Source organism: Ahaetulla prasina, chromosome 3, assembly GCF_028640845.1.
Source record: "Ahaetulla prasina isolate Xishuangbanna chromosome 3, ASM2864084v1, whole genome shotgun sequence".
In the NCBI taxonomy this organism is placed as follows: Eukaryota; Metazoa; Chordata; class Lepidosauria; order Squamata; family Colubridae; genus Ahaetulla; species Ahaetulla prasina.
The window spans coordinates 72,996,241-73,016,665 of record NC_080541.1 but is presented as its reverse complement, the minus strand read 5'-3'; the positions used below and the strand labels follow the sequence as shown (position 1 = coordinate 73,016,665).

General features: G+C 38.2%; 1 protein-coding gene across 1 annotated transcript; it reads right to left on the bottom strand.

The window, feature by feature from the left end:
* Window positions 1-8,815: 8,815 nt before the first annotated feature.
* LOC131194000 (nuclear transport factor 2-like) lies at window positions 8,816-11,639 on the bottom strand. The gene is made up of 4 exons (XM_058174522.1): window positions 11,536-11,639; window positions 10,169-10,240; window positions 9,878-9,976; window positions 8,816-9,530 (listed from the first exon to the last, which is right to left on the bottom strand). Exons 1-4 carry the CDS (start codon window positions 11,632-11,634, stop codon window positions 9,417-9,419), a joined length of 384 nt encoding a protein of 127 aa, XP_058030505.1. The 5' UTR covers window positions 11,635-11,639; the 3' UTR covers window positions 8,816-9,416.
* Between the last annotated feature and the right edge of the window lie 8,786 nt (window positions 11,640-20,425).

Below are 20,425 nucleotides of genomic sequence, written 5' to 3'. Positions count from 1 at the left end.
CAAAGAAACCCCTGGACCCTTTTTTCACTAGGTGCCCATTCTACAGAAACTCAGGAACTACTGCTTTGAAAAGATAATCCAACCAGGATCTTCTTCCCAATTCACAGTATGCAATTCTTCTAGTTTTACTTTCCGCCTTATGGATGATGAAAGCAGGCAATGCCATCACATAATTTTCATGGAGAATCTCAGTTGTAATTAAATCTCTTGCTCAATAAATTACAATTGTATGACTTTGCTCTTGAACTTTTAAGGTCTATCCAAAGAACAATCAATAATTAAAGTAAATCCAAATTGCATAATATGAAATTCCATTTTCCATTTAATCGCAAACCGTTGTTTCTGTTTGTTGAATGTAACATAAAACAAAACCGCCCATGATTATTATTAGTTTTATTTAGACTTATAGCTGCCCACTCTAAAAGAGCCATCTTCCCAAAGTATATATATTTTTAGATAGAGCATTAAATACTGTACATCCAGATGCAGTACTATATGGAATATTATTGTTTTCCATCCTACCTCTAATCAAAACAGTATTTTCACTGTTGTAGAATTAGTCCAGGTAGGTGCAGTTCCATACTTTAAAGAAAATATTTCCAACATATTGCAGTTCGCTTTCTGAGATGGAATTTTAAATAAGTGTAGACATCTGAAGACGATTCAAAAATGAAAAATAATTTTGAAGGAGCTTAGGATCAAGCTACATGATCACTGCTAGTATAGACTTTGTTATCCTGGGTTTTTGTTTTTTTTTAAAAAAAACTTTATAGACCTCTTGGCTGTCTTCATTATTATTGTCCAAGACAGAAAAGAAGGGTCAAGAACAAGTTTTTCTTAACTTGATAGATTTTTTAAAATTGTATTGAGGAGATAATCCTTCAGATTCTCCATTTCTATCTATTCTGCAGTCTGGTTTTTGCCACCTACCTAAAATACTGGTGCTTTAGAGTGGATCATCATCAGAATGCTGATGGCATTACCATACTTAAGGATGGCTTTCCCGTCTGGATTGCTTTCCCTAAAAGAAGATATTAGCAGTTTGAAAGTACTCCTAGATCTATCTGTGTCTTTAGAAGTTTAATTGTTTTTTTGTGGCATGAAACACTTGGAAAAGTTTAGGCCTGAGAGCCAACTACAGCTATACTTGGATCATCTTCCCTCAAGAATCCATGCCCTAGAAATGTCTGTCTTACAGCAATAAGTTATATTGCTATATTTGTGTTGGAAGAAATATCCATCTGGGTTCAGTTCGAAGTGGAGACAAAGACACTGGAAACATGCAGGCTGCTTGGAAAGATGGTTTAATGGTGGTCAGGATCACATGGCTTGAGTTCCTGAACAGAAAAGGGGCCGAGATCCTGTGTGCTCCCTGGCTTTATGCTTTTTCTGAGCTTTGAACTTTCTGGGGCACAGGAAGAGTATCCTGATTGGTTGTCAAACTCCCAGGTGGTCTAGGGGTCTTAGTTAACATTGTAGGTTGTCCCTCAAGCTTGCCTGAGCCTTGCCATGTGGTGAGTTTCTGTTCTATTGTGTTGCAAATGATGGTCCATTGACAAAGGTGGGGGGTGGCAGGAAGTTGCAGGGAGCTGCTTTGTCTTTAAAACATGTTTCTCCATTTCTCATCCAGGGAAATATATTCTGCCTTTTTAAATATTTTCCAAAATATTTCATTCTTCTAGGAGGGGGGTGGGTGCTAAATTCCTACATTTGAAAGTAATCAAGAAGCTTTAGTTACTTCTGAATATTTCAGCAACAGTACCAAGATGTTATTATATTATTATTATTTTAATAGTACACCACCTTCTCTAACTTCTACTTCGTTACCAATCTTATGACACTACTTTCAGTTATAAAACTCTTCATAGCTTGGCACCAATAGCTAAAGGAGCATCTCTTCCAGTGATGAAACCTAATTTTTTTTACTACCGGTTCTGTGGCCGTGGTTTGGTGGGCATAGTGTGGCTTGGTAGGCATGGCAGGGTAAGGATACTGCAAAATCTTCATTTCCACCCCACTTCAGGGGAAGGATACGGCAAAATCCCCATTCGCTTCCCACTCCTGGGCGAAGGATATTGCAAAATCTCCATTACCACCCCTCTCTGGGGCCAGCCAATGGTGGCATTTGCTGGTTCTCCAAACTACTCAAAATTTCTGCTACCGGTTCTCCAGAACCTGTCAGAACCTGCTGGATTTCATCCCTGATCTCTTCCCATGTAGCCAAACCCATACTTCATCTTTACTGGTCTTGCTCCAAGGGCCTTCCCATAGAAGATTAAAAAAAGTCCTGGCCTGAAATAGGCCTTTTTGGTGATGGCCATCAGCTCAGAAAGAGCTAATAAATAGAATATTTGTGCCCTATGTGCCAAATTTACTATTTTTCTGGCATGAAAGACATTTTTATTTTCTGTCTCTCAATATATTGCAATATGTCTATATTGCTACTTTAAGATTACTTCTCATATTGCAATGGAGCATTTTAGTTAATAATTTTGCTGATGTGTTAGTATTAATGACCAGTTTAGCTGTGTTTTTAATGAAAAATGTGTTTTTAATATTTTGGGAACCTTGCTGGAAAAGACAGATTGTAAGTTTTATTATAAATAAAAAATAAAAATAATTGTCAGAACAACTCAAATTCTGTTTGTACAACTGAACATTCCTCTTCTTTTTACCCTTACCCAAATCCCCAAATATGGAGGGTTTCCAATTCTCCAGAGCAGAGAATGAGGAAGAATTTATTAACTGTACAAGTATCATTGTTAAACACAAATTATTGACCAAAAACTCATTGTATTGGAATGCTTTTATCACAGTACTCACCTTATTTAGTTCTGTGCATAAAATTGAATTGTCCCAAGATCTGTACTAACATTTTGATTGATTTATGTCTTAACAAGTCAGTATCAACTCTTAATTACACATAGTCCTTATCCAGGGTGATCCCTCCCCAATTTAGCCCTAAGATTACTTAATTTTTATTTCCTTCAGTGTTGTGCTAGGTCCTGAATAGAAGGTTGTCAATATACTTTAGATAAGCAAAGTAATGGGACAAAGAGCATGCCAAGAACTGACAAATGGTTTCGATAGAAAAGAATATATGTGACTCTAATGGTATGTGGGAATGATCTGGCAGACAGGAGGAAGAACTGCAGTCTAGGCAATAATCAGATAAGTGGCAGCTTAGCCTGCAGAAGCAGTGGAGACCTGGTAAATGTCTCAGGAAGGACTGACTCTAACAATAACAGAGTCAGTCATTTAAACAGAGTTGGAAGGGACCTTGGAGGCCTTCTAGTCCAACCCCCTGCCAGGCAGGAAACCCTACACCATCTCAGACAGGTGGTTATCCAATATTTTCTTAAAAATTTCCAGTGTTGGAGCATTCACAACTTCTGCAGGCAAGTCGTTCCACCTATTAATTGTTCTAACTGTCAGGAAATTTCTCCTTAGTTCTAAGTTGCTTCTTTCTTTGATCAGTTTCCACCCATTGCTTCTTGTTCTACCCTCAGGTGCTTTGGAGAACAGCCCGACTCCCTCTTCTTTATGGCAGCCCCTGAGATATTGGAACACAGCTATCATATCTCCCCTAGTCCTTCTTTTTATTAAACTAGACATACCCAGTTCCTGCAACCGTTCTTCATATGTTCTGGCCTCCAGTCCCCTAATCATCTTTGTTGCTCTTCTCTGCACTCTTTCTAGAGTCTCAGCATCTTTTTTACATCGCGGTGACCAAAACTGAATGCAGTATTCCAAGTGTGGTCTTACCCAGGCATTATAAATGGCACTAACACTTCACGTGATCTTGATTCTATCCCTCTTGTTTATGCAGCCCAGAACTGTGTTGGCTTTTTTAGCAGCTGCTGCACACTGCTGGCTCATATCTAAATGGTTGTCCACTAGGACTCCAAGATCCCTCTCACAGGTACTACTATTGAGCAAGGTACCACATATACAGTTTTCTAGTTTTCTGGACTGTAAAGGTGAGTGGATAGAACTCTTGTTACATCTGAAAGTGCTTCTTGTCCGGTCTCTTTAAAAAAAAACCATTTAAACTAACCCAAACAAGGAAATTCCAACTGATATTGTATGCAAACAATTTAGAAAAAAAGCATTTATCCTTTCTTGTGTTTTATGATGGATACTTGCTTTCCCAAAACTAAACAATTTCACAAATTCATCCTTGATGTTAAGATACTAGATACATCTTCCTTTGACGTCTAAACTTGGTACAAGAAACGTATTTTCTGTGATGCCTTACTCTGCAAGGAATATCTTAAAATATTCTACAAAGTTAAGTGTTGATTAACCTTTCATTTCCATGAGTGTATTAGTAAAGTGATATTTTATCCACAGGAATAAATCGACAATCCAAGATCATTGTTTACAATACTACTTATATCTATTTTATAATCTTGTATTTCAAAATACATGAATGGCACCTAATATATGGATAAGTTAATTTCATTTCCAAAAGTGCTGTCTCAGAAAGCAAAACTGGAGTTTCTAAAGGAAATCTTTTGAAAAAAGACCATAACCTGGATGATTGAGACTTTACATAGACAATTTCCTTTAGTACCTAAAATAAGACTTGCAATAATAGCTTTCCCTTTTTACCACGTAAGTAATTTTTTCAGCCTGTTGCATTTTATTTTGCTTTTAAGAATACATCCTTCAACAGGGTAAAATAGAGAGGAAAGGGGAAAATCTTCATGAATCGTGAAGGAAGTTGCCAAAATCAGAACCAGGATAAGAAGCCTTCTTTTACATCAGAGGTGGTATTCAGCGGGTTCTGATCAGTTCTGGAGAACCAGTAGCAAAAATTTGAGTAGTTTGGAGAACCGGTAAATGCCACCTCTGACTGGCCCCGCCCCCATCTATTCTTTGCCTCCCGAGTCCCAGCTGATCGGGAGGAAATGGGGATTTTTGCAGTAACCTTCCCCTGGAGTGAGGTGAGAATGGAGATTTTATAGCATCCTTCCCGTCACACCCAGAAAGCCACGCCCAGAAAGCCAAGCCACGCCCATAGAACCGGTAGTAAAAAAAATTGAATCCCACCACTGTTTCACATCTTCAGTTATAAAGTTCACTAGATTATCTGTAGTATGATTTTCAGGGCATTCCACATAGCTCAGGGCTCTTCAAGCTTGGTCCCTTTAAGTCCCAGCAAAGCTGGCTGTGGAACTCTGGGAGTTGAAGTCCACAAGTCTTAAAGGGGCCAAGGTTGGAGACCCCTGATATAGATGATTAAAAATTTACTAAAAATTAAAATGAATTTTTCAGACTGACTTTTTTTTTCTAGAATGTAAGATACCAGACTTACCAGAGAAGAAAGATTATATGGAATGCCATTGGGACCCTCATTAAATTATGTAAATAAGGTGAAACACACAATAAAATCTTTAAAGCATCTTCAATTTAAAAAAAAGTTCTGTTTCATTTTATCAGAATAGCATCAGGGAAACACGACTGTTGAAAAAGAAGTCTAAGAATAAAGGGGGGGTGTCTGAAAATTATCTAGTCAGTTTAATAGCTCTATTGAATTGTCACTTTTGCCTATTTTCTTAATGGGGTATTTTCCAGATAGGAAATTTCCTGAAGTAAATAACAGTTGCTACCAGTGCAGTGTAGATCTCAAAATGTAACAAAATTATACTTTTGTACCCTTATTTCAGTATTATGTGTGCATATAAATATATCCATATATCTTTATTTCTCTATTTGTTTGCTGGAAAAATACTGTTGAAAGAATTCCTTCCCTATAATTTGTTCCTTGTTCAGGTCAAAATGCCACACATCAGAATTCAGAGTTCAAATTTTTATTTAGCACACAAGGCAAAATCACTGAGCACTGAGGGAAATCAACCTCAGGGAGGGATAGAACATTTTTTATAATCAGGTGTAAAAGTTATCGGTGCACATTTAGTTGTAGAATTTTCAGGTTTTATTTTCCTAACAAGGAATAGCCTAAGTTGTTATTTTCTAACTGACATACCTTATCTCTGTTGCCAAGATATAACATTTGTCCTTGCATTCCATTCTAATTTAACTACACTGCTTTCTTGCTATTGTGCAATGGCAAAGAAATAACTTCCCTTCTAACATGGCATTAGGTTAACTTTTTGAGAACTACTTTGTAACATGCCTACTTGAAAATTGTAGGAGTATCCCCAGGAAAGAATCATATCCATATATGAACAAATATGATATTGTACCTTGATGAACGTATCTTTTCTTTTATGTACACTGAGAGCATATGCACCAAGACAAATTCCTTGTGTGTCCAATCACACTTGGCCAATAAAAATTCTATTCTATTCTATATCGTTTATCAAAGTAGATGCTTCATCTTCCAGAAGCATGTGGTTCTGAAGAGTGATATATGAAACTTGAGTTATTTCAACTTGTAACTTCAAGACAGCATTGGTGATGGCATTTGCAAAGATACTGAGCTGTTTACCAGTGCCTTTTCAAACTCTTATCCCAAAGATCAGCCAGTGAGCAAATGTGAAAATTAATCAGCTTTTCAATAAACAGTTGGCACTTATTTGAACTTATGGTCCCTATTCCGATGTCACCCCTTCAACCCATCTTGAGAAAGGTATGTGACCCATGACATAGTAGAGGTTGTTTTTGTCACCAACTCACATTCTCTCCCCCACCATCTCCCTTTAGGCTACTCACAACAGGACAAATAATAGATAGTGAGAACCACTAAGAAATAAATCAAATACAGTATTGAACATAGCCAAAACTGGCCACTGCAGAAAGCAATAAAGTTTATAAAGAAGGGATCATCACTGAATGAACTGCTGGTATCACTCAAAGAGGCTGGCAGTTGTCCACTCATCTGTCCAAGCGTGCTTCGAAGTCAACAGCTGTACTTCTGCTGGGCTGTGGTTGATCACAGCTGATTTGAGTATGACATAGACAGACCTCCTTTCTAATAACTAGTTTCTAACTTTTCCAAAGTTACATAATTGTTATATGATCAGAGGCCAGCCTTGCTGGAGTGAGTTCAATGAAGGAAAAGAGTCAAAGCACATAATTAATATCTCCTTGAGTTACAGTTAAGTAGATGACAAAAATAGGAAGAGTTGAGTGATGTGATGGATTAAATTACAGTACTTAGAATAGTTTGGCTTTTGAAAAATGCTTGATGAGTTTCAAACCAAAGTATATGGATTTTTTTTGAAGTATGTTGTATTGGAGTTCCTTTGGTTTGCTAACCCCACCAACACTTTTCATTATTAAACAAAAGATTCAATTATTTTTTTTCCTTTGGGGGCATCTCTATACTGAAGCCCTACTAATCAGGGATAATGAGCATCCAAAAAACAATCTATAGCTTCAATTTAGCTTGTTTTTGATATATACGGTACATGTAACTAATATACCTATCTGTTTGGAGCAGGGGTCTGCAACCTTGGCAACTTTAAGCCTAGCGGACTTCAACTCCCAGAATTCTGGGAGTTGAAGTCCGCCAGGCTTAAAGTTGTCAAGGTTGCAGACCCCTGGTTTGGAGGATCTACAAATAACACAGGTGAGACTGTTCTCTTGGGAGAACAGTCCACTGGACAGTCAAATATTCAAGCTGTAATTTTCTAACACAATGCATCATTCACGATTGGGGAGGGGGTCCTCACCCTTTCTTTCAGTCCATGCATTTGGCCATTCTAAAAATGGCTCTAAATTTGGAGCAATATTGTAAGATGGAGGATATGGGCCAATCAGCATCCCACTTGTATATACTTTTTCTATAGCAGATAATAGAAATACGTTGATGCTGGCACTTCATATGGTTTCTAAATGGGGAGATGGCCAGCATATATGTAAGGGTCAAGAGGAACATCTACTGAAATTAACAGTGCTCTATTCTCAACCCATGAAGTGTTTTAGGTATGTCCCTATACTTATTAGATGCAATTTTAGCTATCAAAAGGTCTCTAGCTTTCATCTTGCAGAATAATTCTGGAATTGTCCTATTTCATTGCCTAATTATATGATAGAAATCAAGATAAGCTGTATGTCTTTTTCTTGGAATCTGTATCTTTTCTTGAAATCATGGATTAGCAAAAAATAAGAGACCAAGCATCAGGGTTCATATCATTTCTGGGGAAAAAAATATGTCATGATAAATGAAGAAAAAATATTTATTTGGATGCCTTCAAGTCAACAGTCTTGAAAAATAAACCATTTAAAAAGTCACCTTTCTGCTTTTTCCAAGGAAAAGGGTAAATAATGCAATGTCTGAGTTAGAGATTGCAATGGAGCAGAAGGCTGTGTTTTAACCATTGCAAGCATTTTGGAATGTTAGATGGTTCCTTTTAAATCCAATTTCAGAGATATGGCATTCAATCATAATATTTAGACAGTAAACATTGCACCTCTCTTAATAAATCTAAATAATAAAATTCCAGTTAGTGTTTGGCAATCTCTTTTCAAAGGAAACTAAACCTGAGTAAAAAACTACTTCAAACATTTCACTGCTCAGAAAACAAGGTACAATATGCAACAGAATCACTACAAATTGAAAACTGCATGTTTATATTCTTATGATCTAAGTTAGGAGGCATCTTACTTTAGAAATGCATTCAACATTGTTTTTTAATAAGGTGAAAACCGAATGGTGTATATTTAAAGTTTTGTTTTTTTGCTACGTTATATATGGAAGAGATTTTTGTTCAAAAACAAAGTACTAAAAAGATACAGTGGAAAGAGGATGGATGCAGGAGATGTTATGTGACTTCTTTGCTACCTTTTTGAAAGAATAACTACAGGACTCAATGGTCTTTAAACTAAATTAATATTGTGGATGGGAAGTTTTCATCTTGGCACTCGGGTTGAATTTTGTAATATAGGAGGGAGACCCATTGATCGTATTTCTTTTTCTTATGGTGATTTACAATATCAGTTTAGTTAGCTTCAGTTTTCAGTTATGTGCTTTGTTATATCACTAACACCCTTACATGAATTAACATCTACATGTACATGGCTACAGAACATTTGCCAACAAACAAGGATTTCTTTTTCTGAGTAAACATCACATTAAGAAATAAAATGAAAACATTATTAAATTTGAATCACGTGATAAAAAATGCTATTTAGACAACAATTCTTTTTGGTTCCCTAAAACTGCATGCAGGTTATTTTATTGCCAAACTGTTGTTTGTATAAGAAATGTGTATGCCCTGATACAGTTATCTCCATAAGCTTCATACAGTTAAAATGGACAAACTATTTTCTTACAAAGTATTAAATGTTTTACATTAAAGGATATGTAATACTGCAACTATTTTAAATTATTTCAATAGGAGAGAAATGCTTTTCAGTTGCAGTTACAGAAAGAAAATAACTCCGACACACTTAAAGCCAACATTAATATGATATTTGTAGTGTGTAAAGCAAGAGCAGAAATTTCAGGCAAAATTATACAGAGCCAACCTAAATATGTCATTAGAACAAACCCATTTGTCATTCATATTTTTGAGAACAAACATCTGGTGGAATCCCATTACTGGATCATTGTCCACCTACAGTGAGAGAATACAAGCTTAATGTTAGTGATTTAACACATAAATAAATTCCATGCAGTAATTTGAATATGATAGAAAAAATAGCAAGCAAATGCATTCATTTTTAAAGCTCACAGATTTCAACAGAAATACATCAAAAGGATTTAATGCTTTTGATAAGATTGTTCTGGTTCTGATGTCATATTTTGATAAAGCTAGTGTATGCATTATATTGCAACTAACATACTTAGAGAAAAATAAAACAGTTAAATGCACTCTGGATGCCTTAATATTCACGCTTTTATGTTAAGTCTTAGAAGCTTTGAACAGATCTTACCCAAAGATAAAACAATAACAAATCTCACCTTCAATTGGCCCACAACCATACTAAGGATACAATTGTCAGGAGCTGGCTGATGATCCTGGGATGTTATATTATGCTGAATTTTTTGGAAAGGAAGAGTCTGTTATTTAAAAAAACACCGCCATTAATGCCTAAGAAGATACCACATATCCATAAAAAACAAAGGCGTCCACAAGGCTCTTATCTGGCCTTCCCAATAAGAAGCATTTTTCAAATAATTATTTAAAGTCACTGCATGAAATGTTACAGATAACATTAATCAATTATGTATTTTAGCTGATAAATAACATACCATCAATTTTTCCATAATTGAAGCTTTTCCTTGGAACTGCTGACCTTCCCAAGACAAACAGGAAGCATCTGTCTGTGAAACAGAGACATATTTCAGTAACACGCATATTGAAATTATCAAAGGAAAGAAAATACACAAATAAATAATCACAGATCTAGACAGATCATTTTTTGCAAACTCCATGTGGGCTTTCAATAATCTCAGATTTAGTCTCAGGCAAGACATTCTCAATGAACTATCATCTACCCTCCCAAGAACTTTTGCAATATTTTCTACATAATGGACCTCGGAATGATAGATAGAAATGATTCTTATCAGAACCTGTCAAGAGAAGGAAAGAAAAGAAGGAGCTGGAGAGAGAGGAGAGATATCAAAAAAGAAAACAGAAACATATGTACCAATATCCATTTTTTTGTCACTGACATCTAGAACTCATCCATTCATCGCTTGACAGAAATTTCTTAAAAGTTTAGCCTATACGTCCCTCTCCAAAAAATAAAAAAATTGTCCATTTTGGTTTCTAGATTTAATCTCCATTTCACATAATCTCCATAACACACTCACAGTGTTAATGGGAACAAAGAGAGTATAACAGCAAAAGGGATGCTAATATAATGGATATGGACCGAAAGCCATAAAAAGGAGTTGGACTTCAATCCAAATTAGCCTAATCTCCCAAAGCACCTAGTAAGCGCTTACCAGCCAGGCCAACCCCAAAAAACGTGAGTTATAAACACAAAGGCCAAACTACCTATTGAGAACAAGCTTCCAAACTTCTACTCTGGCCAGCATGAAGCAAAAGAACTTAAAAGTGAAGAAGCTACAGATAGTCCTCAACTTATGACCCTAATAGAGCCTATCCATTATGGTCATAACTTTTGATGGTCATAAAGTAAGTTATTCATGTGACCAATCAATTATATACCCTCTTTTGTGCTTAATTGGCAAAAAATGGAAGTAAACACTGGTTTTTAGCAAAAACGTTGTAAATCATGGTTATTTGACTACAGGATGCGGCAGCTGGCTATAAATGTGGGCGCCTTGCTCAATGCCCGAAACATGGTCATATGACTGCAGGGGTAGAGGCTGGGCTTCAGAATTTCTGAATTGGGTGCAATACCTTTGGGGGAGGGTATTTACTGTAATTTCAAACACTTGCTGAGAATCGGTCATAAGTCAAGGACTACCAGTAGTTGTTTTCCATCAAACGTGCATGAAGTTGCTCAATTAATGCCTCAGGAGGGAATTAGGCCTTTGACCTACAACTTTTGCTACTTTAATAGAAAAAATAGCGCCCTCAAGCCAATAATCCATTCATTGCATCAACAGGATAATTACTGTTCAAGCAAAGAGATGTTGATACATACATAAAGGGCACCTAATTGTTCCCTATTGGTATCAAACTGTTGATAATACAGCTGTACAAAACTTGTTCCAATTTGCTCCCACATAGGTCTTTCTGCCATTTTGCAGACCTGCAAAGAGAGAAAAAGAGGACGTTCTTTATGCAACTCTACAACTGGTCCAATGAAAAACTGTACAAAAGAGATGGATTGCATCCATCAAAGAAAGGGACTGAGTTACTTAGCAATACATTCACAGATTTTCTGGATAAACATTTAAACTGAACAGTGGGGACAGAGAATTAATTGATACAGAAAATTTCTGTCCCCAGCAATCCAAAATTAATAGGGTTATCAGTGCATGTAACATAGATGTCTGTGTGGGTAAGATTATCAGCCCTGCTATCAAGCAAAACCAAGCATTTAATAGTGAGTGCCATACCATGTGCACTAAACCAACAGGTGGCAAGAAAGTAGGGGCAGTCAGGCACAACACAGGTTATGTAGACAGTAAACACAAGGTCAATCCAAATGGACTCAAATGTCTATACACCAATGCACAGAGTATGAGGAATAAACAGGGTGAATTAGAAATTCAAGTAAATGAGGGCAGATATGATATTGTTGCCATTATGGAAACTTGGTGGGATGAAACCCACAAATGGAACATACAGCTAGAGGGATATCATTATTTAAAAGAAATAGACCAAATAAAAGAGGAGGTGGAGTTGCACTATATATAAGAAATAACTACATCTCTACAGAAATAGAGCACAACAATGATGAAAATTATCTTCACTGCATTTGGGTCAATATTAAAGGGGGGGAGGGAAATGATATTGCCATAGGTCTATACTATAGGCCACCCAACCAAACAGAGGAAGTAGATGAACTTTTTGCTAGTCAGCTAACTGAAGTATGTAGGAAGCACATCACAGTAGTAATGGGGGATTTTAACTACCCTGACATCAACTGGGAGATAAACTCTGCACCAAGTGGAAGATCCAGCAGGTTCCTAACAAACCTAGCAGACAACTTTGTTTCCCAAAAAGTATAGAAGGGAACAAGGGGATCAGCCATATTGGACTTAATTCTCACTAACAGAGATGAAGTGATAGAATGTGTTGAAGCTACAGGAACCTTGGGGGCAAGTGATCACACAATATTGGAATTCAACAACACAAGTAGTAGAACAAAGTCAAACTAGAGTCTTGGACTTTAAGAGAGCTAATTCAATAAACTTAGAGAGAGTTTGAGAAGGATTCCATGGATGAGAATCCTCAAGGGGAAAACAAGAAGCTTGGGAAATTTTGAAAAGTGAGATTATAAAAGTGCAGTATAGCACAATACCAGTGAAGAAGAAAAATAATAGATCTCAAAAGAAACCAGCATGGATGCATAAAGAACTATCTGACAAATTGAAAGACAAAAGGACAAATATAAAAAGTGGAAAGAGGGCAAATAACTAAGGCAGAATATCAGCAAATAGCCGAGCCTGTAAAGATGAAGTGAGGAAAGCTAAGGCTCACAATGAACAAAGGCTAGCGACAAAAGTAAAAATAACAAAAAGCTTCTTCCAACATGTTAAAAACAAGAAAAAGTCAAGGAAACAATTGGCCCATTGCTGGGAGAAAGTGGCAAGAAGATGAGAAGCAACAGGGAGAAAGCAGATCTACTTAACTCATATTTTGCATCTGTCTTTACACAAAAGGAAAAAACAATCCAACCTATCAAAAACAGCACTACAAAAAACAGATTAGAAACACAAGTTAAAATAGGGAAGAAAATGGTAAGTGAACACCTGTCTACCCTAGACGAGTTCAAATCACCAGGACCGGATGGATTACACCTCAAGGTTCTGAAGGAACTGGCAGACGTGATCTCAGAACCACTGAACTATATCTTTCAAAGATCCTGGAGCACAGGGGAGCTGCCAGAGGACTGGAAAAGAGCTGATGTAGTTCCCATCTTCAAAAAACAGATCCAGGAAACTACAGACCTATCAGCCTGACCTCAATACCAGGGAAGATTCTGGAAAAGATAATCAAGCAACGAATCACTGAACCGCTAGAAGCAAACAAAGTAATAACCAAAAGCCAACATGGATTTGTCAAAAACAGGTCATGCCAGACTAATCTCATTGCATTCTTTGACAAAGTGACAGAATTAGTGGACCAGAGGAATGCTGTTGATATAATTTACTTGGACTTCAGCAAAGCATTTGATAAAGTAGACCATAACCTACTACTAGATAAAGTAGAAAAATGTGGGTTAGACAGCACCACCACCAGATGCTCGTAACTGGCTGACCAACCGCATTCAATGTGTAGTCCTCAATGGAACTACATCCACATGGAGGGAAGTATGCAGTGGAGTACCCCAAGGCTTTGTTTTAGGCCCAGTACTCTTCAACATCTTCATCAATGACTTGGACGAGGGGATAGATGGGGAACTCATCAAATTTGCAGATGACACCAAGCTGGCAGGAATAGCCAACACTCCAGAAGATAGGCTCAAGTTACAGAAGGATCTTGACAGACTTGAACATTGGGCGCTAACTAACAAAATGAAATTCAACAGTGAAAAAACTAAGGTTCTACATTTAGGCCAAAAAAACAAAATGCACAGGTACCGTATATGTGGTACCTTGCTCAATAGTAGTAACTGTGAGAGGGATCTTGGAGTCCTAGTGGACAACCATTTAGATATGAGCCAGCAGTGTGCAGCAGCTGCTAAAAAAGCCAACACAGTTCTGGGCTGCATAAACAGAGGGATACAATCAAGATCACGTGAAGTGTTAATACCACTTTATAATGCCTTGGTAAGGCCACACTTGGAATATTGCATTCAGTTTTGGTCGCCATGATATAAAAAAGATGTTGAGACTCTAGAAAGAGTGCAGAGAAGAGCAACAAAAATGATTAGGGGACTGGAAGCTAAAACATGAAGAACGGTTGCAGGAACTCGGAATGTCTAGTTTAATGAAAAGAAGGACTAGGGGTGACATGATAGCAGTTTTGCTATCAGTTTTGGTCGCCACGATGTAAAGAAGATGTTGAGACTCTAGAAAGAGTGCAGAGAAGAGCAACGAAGATGATTAGGGGACTGGGGGCTAAAACATATGAAGAACGGTTGCAGGAACTCGGTATGCCTAGTTTAATGAAAAGAAGGACTAGAAGGACATGATAGCAGCGTTCCAATATCTCAGGGGTTGCCACAAAGAAGAGGGAGTCAAACTATTCTCCAAAGCACCTGAGGGTAGAACAAGAAGCAATGGGTGGAAACTGATCAAGGAGAGAAGCAACCTAGAACTAAGGAGAAATTTCCTGACGGTTAGAACAATTAATCAGTGGAACAACTTGTCTGCAGAAATTGTAAATGCTCCAACACTGGAAATTTTTAAGAAAATGTTGGATAACCATTTGTCTGAAATGGTGTAGGGTTTCCTGCCTGGGCAGGGGGTTGGACTAGAAGACCTCCAAGATCCCTTCAACTTTGATATTATTATTAAATAGATGAATACATTTTCATCCAGGGCTTTGAGTATTTTAATCTTCAATTATTTGTTTTGATTTTTCATCCTTACTTTCCTTACTTTTTTAAAAGGCATTTCTTATGTCATGATTTAACAACCCAGAAATGTTGAAGTAGCAGAGTATAAATTGTCTAGGTAAATCTGTATATCCAGTCTGCTTTTACATAATACCCGAGCAGAACATTACAATCTGTAAAGGATAATTTATGGCCACTGGGAGACGTGAGCAATATTTTCAATTCCCAGATTTACTTTCATTTTTTTCAATGTAGCTGCCATTTTCTCCTAAAATTATGGACAAGATTCCTGGAATCTTGTAAAATGTGTCTGTGTTCTCAGTTTTCAATCATGTTTAGTTTTAATTTGTGGAGAGTATAACAGGTGGTATTTTATGACATATTGGATTCCCTGGCGCTGCTCTATTGCTGATCCTTGTAGGCTAAATCCTATGCTTCACATAAGAGAGTTTGGAAATCAAACATCTTCAAAGGTACTAGTTGAGACTTTTCCAGAAGATTTCAGTTAGGTCAAGCCTGCCATCTCCCAACTAACTGGTTCTACTGTCAAAATATCCTTAATGATAAAGACATTTCTCCAAATTTCAATTGAAAACAATTTTCTATACTTAGTCTACTGGATTTACTTCTGCACAAGAGCTACCCGTTTTTTATCTACTTGAACGCTGTAACTGCAATGAAAATGCAGTTTTCCTTTTTTACTACAATTAGTAAATAAGTGATAAGGTTTTCAGGGTGGATGTTTTATTAAGCTTTCCTTTCGTGTTTTATTCTCTTTGTTATTGCTGATCTTTGTATTGATAAAATTTAATTTGAAGAATTGTACTACAGGCCCGCAATATTTGCTTAATATATATAATCCATTTTTATAGAGAAATTAAGCCTCTTATATTAAAATACTGGCAACCAGATCACAGCCTAGAATTACAACAATTACAATTCCGTTGTTTAACACCTAAATGTGAAAGGAAAGGGTTGCTCAAAATCCTGTCTGCAATGGGACCAATTTAACGATAAGCAAACCTATCCATGTTTCATGAAGCTCATTCTGACGCTGTTATAATTATTTAGTTAAAAGTTAAATCCCAATACCGTGCAAGCATGTTTACTATTACAGCACTGGCAGAATTCCTACGTAGGAGCAAATCCCATTAAACCCAGTAGGCTTTCATACTAAAACGTGCACCGAACTGTCAAGAAACTGTAGATCCACTGGATTCACAGTCCCACAAGAAAGCTGTTCGGCTTTGGCTTAGCATATTTGAATGAAAAGAAAGAACGGGTTTGTTCAGCAAACTCTTAGCTGAACTATGCGCCATAAACCTGGCAAATAATTCCCAGTGAACACTATAGGTCAGATCGGAGTAAATAGGGGGGGGGAAGCAAACCGCATAATCTACACATTTTTAGGGGTGCGGGGTGGGAGTGGAGTCTGTTAACCTGAGTCTCTATGCCACATTCGTCTTCCAAAGAACAGGCACTTTTCCGTTAATCCTGAAAATACACACTATCCCTGAACTTGCGTGTTAGCAATTGTATTTCCTAGAACCGCTCTCTCCATTCTAGGAACGTCGGGGTGGGGGGGGTGTTGCCTCTTCTGAAAGCAACGGACTGCATCCCGACGGGGTCGCTTCCCCAGAGCAGGTTCAAGTTCCCTGGGGACGGGAGGAGGACGGTTTGCAACTGGTGGAGGCAACCAAACTCCTTGGCGCCTAGCAAAATATCGCAGAGTCTGAGGAACGTTAGAAGCAGAGTCTCAAAAGTGCTTTTTCCCAAAAGGCAACTAAGGAAGACGATTCTTTTCTCCTTGAAAAAGTTTCGCTTCTCATCCTGGATGAGAAGCAGCATATTTTTTTTTTCCAAAGGAAAAGAAAACCCAAGAAAGTCCAGTTGCTTTTTTTTTTTTTTTTTTGGGAAAAACACCTTTTGGGATTAACCGTGACCCGCACGATTGAGAGTCTCCGTAGTTGGAAGCAGCGTTTCTCAAACCTGGACGCTTTTAAGACGTGTGAATTCTGGAAGTTGAAGTTTACCCATCTTGGTGGCCAAGTTTTTTTAAAAAAAAAAAAAAACCAACCCTGCTTGTTCAACCTTTCAATGTCCCGGCAGGCAATTGTCCTTTTCTTCGTTGCTGTTTTGTGAAAAGCCACACATATTCTATGCAGACCTTCCCTAATCCTGCACCCAAGCCGCCGTTTGCACACCAATCACGCCAGGCACCGCCAAACTCACTCGAACGAGGACCCGTTGTAAGACCTGCGCCTGAAGCCTCAGGAGCTGCGATCTGCTTTTATCCTCACCTATCGCCAGCACCCTGCGGAAGAAGGGGAAATGGGGCACTTCCCTTGGATTTGGGGAAAAGATTCAGCCACCGAGCGCACCGGATCGGCTGGGAAGCGCAAAGGGATCTTTCAGAAATTGGAGCACGCAAGCAAGGCATGAAAAGCACACGAGATCGGAACGGTGCCGCCGCCCCCATCCCCGCTATTTGTGGCTGGGATGAGTAAGATACGGAACGAAGTCACGTTAGGAGATGCAACTCACAGGGAAGGTTACGGTAACTCTGAGAATTCAGAGCCGCAAAATCGCGCACACAACTTTCTTTCAAGTTTATCAGCCCATCTGTCTATTAAAAGTCTCGGTCGGTAGCCTTAACGCTCGACCGCCAGCAGGTGGCGTCCCGGTCGAGCGGCAGAAATCTGATACGTCATGCCTAGTTCATCCAATGATGGCCTTGACCGCCAGTTCTTAAATAAAAGTACTTCGCAAGCGGGACGTTTCCGTTGGATTTCTGTGCCGATTTCGGTTTCAGCCGGAATGGTTGCTGCAGTAGTAAACGAAGTGTCAGTTATATAATCTCGAAGATCCGTTGAATTCAGTCGAGCATGTGAAATAGAATCGAGCATGTGAAATAGAATCGAGCATGTGAAATAGAATCTCTTGGTTTGCAGATTAAAAAATGTACGTTAAGAATTAGTGTCATTTTTGGAGTAAATTTGAGTAAAAGAAGGTATTTTTGGATGCAGTTATACTGACTAGGTGGCTCAGTGGCTAAGACACTTGACCTTGTCGATCAGAAAGGTCGGTTGTTTGAATCCCTAGTACAGATCTCCTGTGTGAGCAGGGGGTTGGACTAGATGACCTCCCAGGTCCCTTCCAACTCTGTTACTGTTACAACTGTTAAATGCTAGTTGGTCAGAAAAACAGAGATTTGGAATAATGCTTGATCACTGCTTCCAACATAATTCCTGCAAGCTGCAGAAATGCTACCCAGTGAATGTATCGTTATTACGATTATATATTGCACCTCGTTTTCTCTAGATAGCAACTTGAGTACTGTACAGGTAGTCCTCGATTTGCAACCATTCATTTAGTAACCTTTTGAAGTTACAACAGCAATGAACAAGGTGACATATGACCATTGTTCACATTTATGGCTATTGTAGCATCCCCGAGATCAAATTGTTTTTTTCATCACTCTTTCAGAAATAATACAAGAATAAATAAGATTTGCTACTTCTTACATACCATCTGATTTACATCTGGGAGAATGGTTGACGTCATTTGCTAGAACTTTCCTTCTGGAATCTCACTGGGCAAAGGAATATTACAGAACCTTTGTGAAAGATGGATAATTTGCTGTCTTACACAATTTGCCCATTAGAAAACTGTTCAACATGTATTGGTAAAAAGCCAAAGATATCTTCAAGTTTGAGTTCAGCTCCTAGTGTCTGTTTGAATGAAGCCCTACAACATTCTGGACATTATGATGGAGATTGTTTGCCCTTGTCATTTTTTTTAAAAGTTGTTTGTGGGTACCTTCAAATCAATATGGATTCCTGATACTATAGCATTTAAGGCTTATATACCATTTCTTAGTGCTTTACAGCACTCTCTAAACCAGGGGTGTCAAACTCGCAGCCTGCAGGCCGAATGCATGACACACTGGCCACACCCACCCCATTTAGTGAAGGTGGGGAAGTTGTGGTACATCAGGTGACATGTCACAAGTTTGACACATCTGCTCTAAGTGGTTTACAGAGTCAGCATATTGCCCCCAACACCCTGGGTCCTCATTTTACCAACATTGGAAGGCTAGAAGGTTAAGCTGGTGAGGATTGAATTCCTGGAGTAAGCAGTGAGTTAGCCTGCAGTAATGCCTTCTAACCACTGCACCACCATTAAATAATGGTGTCATAATAAAAGATACTGGTGTTCAATTATGATTTGTATGCAGTCTTGTAACCTGTTTTCCACATCTGCAGCATATAGTAAACTGTTGGAATCTACATTTAGCCAATCTAGAAGCATTTATAGATCAGAATGAAGCCTGGTGAATTAGCCTGCCATGCTGCCTTCTAACCACTGTGCCACCAGGGCTCCTGTATGACTTGTGATAGGATAACTGTATGGAACAGCCATTGTGGGGTTTTTGGCACCATTTTCTAAAAGTAGCTTGCTCTTGTCTTCTTCCTAGGGCTGAGATTGATTGACTAATCCAAGGTTAGCCAGCTAGGGTGGGACTGGTACTCACTGTCTCCTGGTTTCTAGCCTGGTGTCTTTAACAACTATGCAAAATTGTCTACCCTGAAGATAGTCCAAGCATTCCTGGTGATCTTCTACCCAACAATAGCCTGACACTGCTTAGCCTAAAATCTGATACACACAGACATAGGCAAGTCTCACAAGATCTGTCAGGTGCTGCCACTGAAATGAAATATCCATTTGATATTTAAATAATATCTAGCATTATTGCGTATGCTGGTAGATGGGAATCCTTCAGCATTTCCCGATGCTGTGGAATATTTAGTCAGAAGCCAAAAGGCAAAAACCTAACTATTAGCTTTTGAGCACAAGACTAATTCTAACATATAAAAATTATTAAGAAAATAAGGCCTTCAGCATCACTGAAAATGAAATCACAAATTATGATCAACCTTGTCTACCTGATCTTTTTACCTGGTCTGTATATGGTTTGCCAATTGCACAGTGGCAGATAGGACAGCACTCCAGATGGTCAACGTCATTGGCCAGAGGATCATTGGTTGCCCTCTCCCCTCTTCGGAAGAGCTTTATAGTTCCCGCTGCCTTAAGAAAGTTCAAAACATTCTTAAAGATCCATCTCATCCTGGGCATCCTTTTTTGGAATTATTACCATCTGGCAGACGGTACAGGATAATAAAAACAAACACAAATTGGCTGAAAAACAGCTTCTATCCCAGGGCAATAATCATATTGAGTTCTACGGTATAGTGCAGTATCGGGTTTTCAATTTCAATTATATAGAATGTAAAGGATGTATTTTTGTGTTTTTATTTTTATAATGTACACCGAAGACGGCATTTAATTTTGTTGTACCATG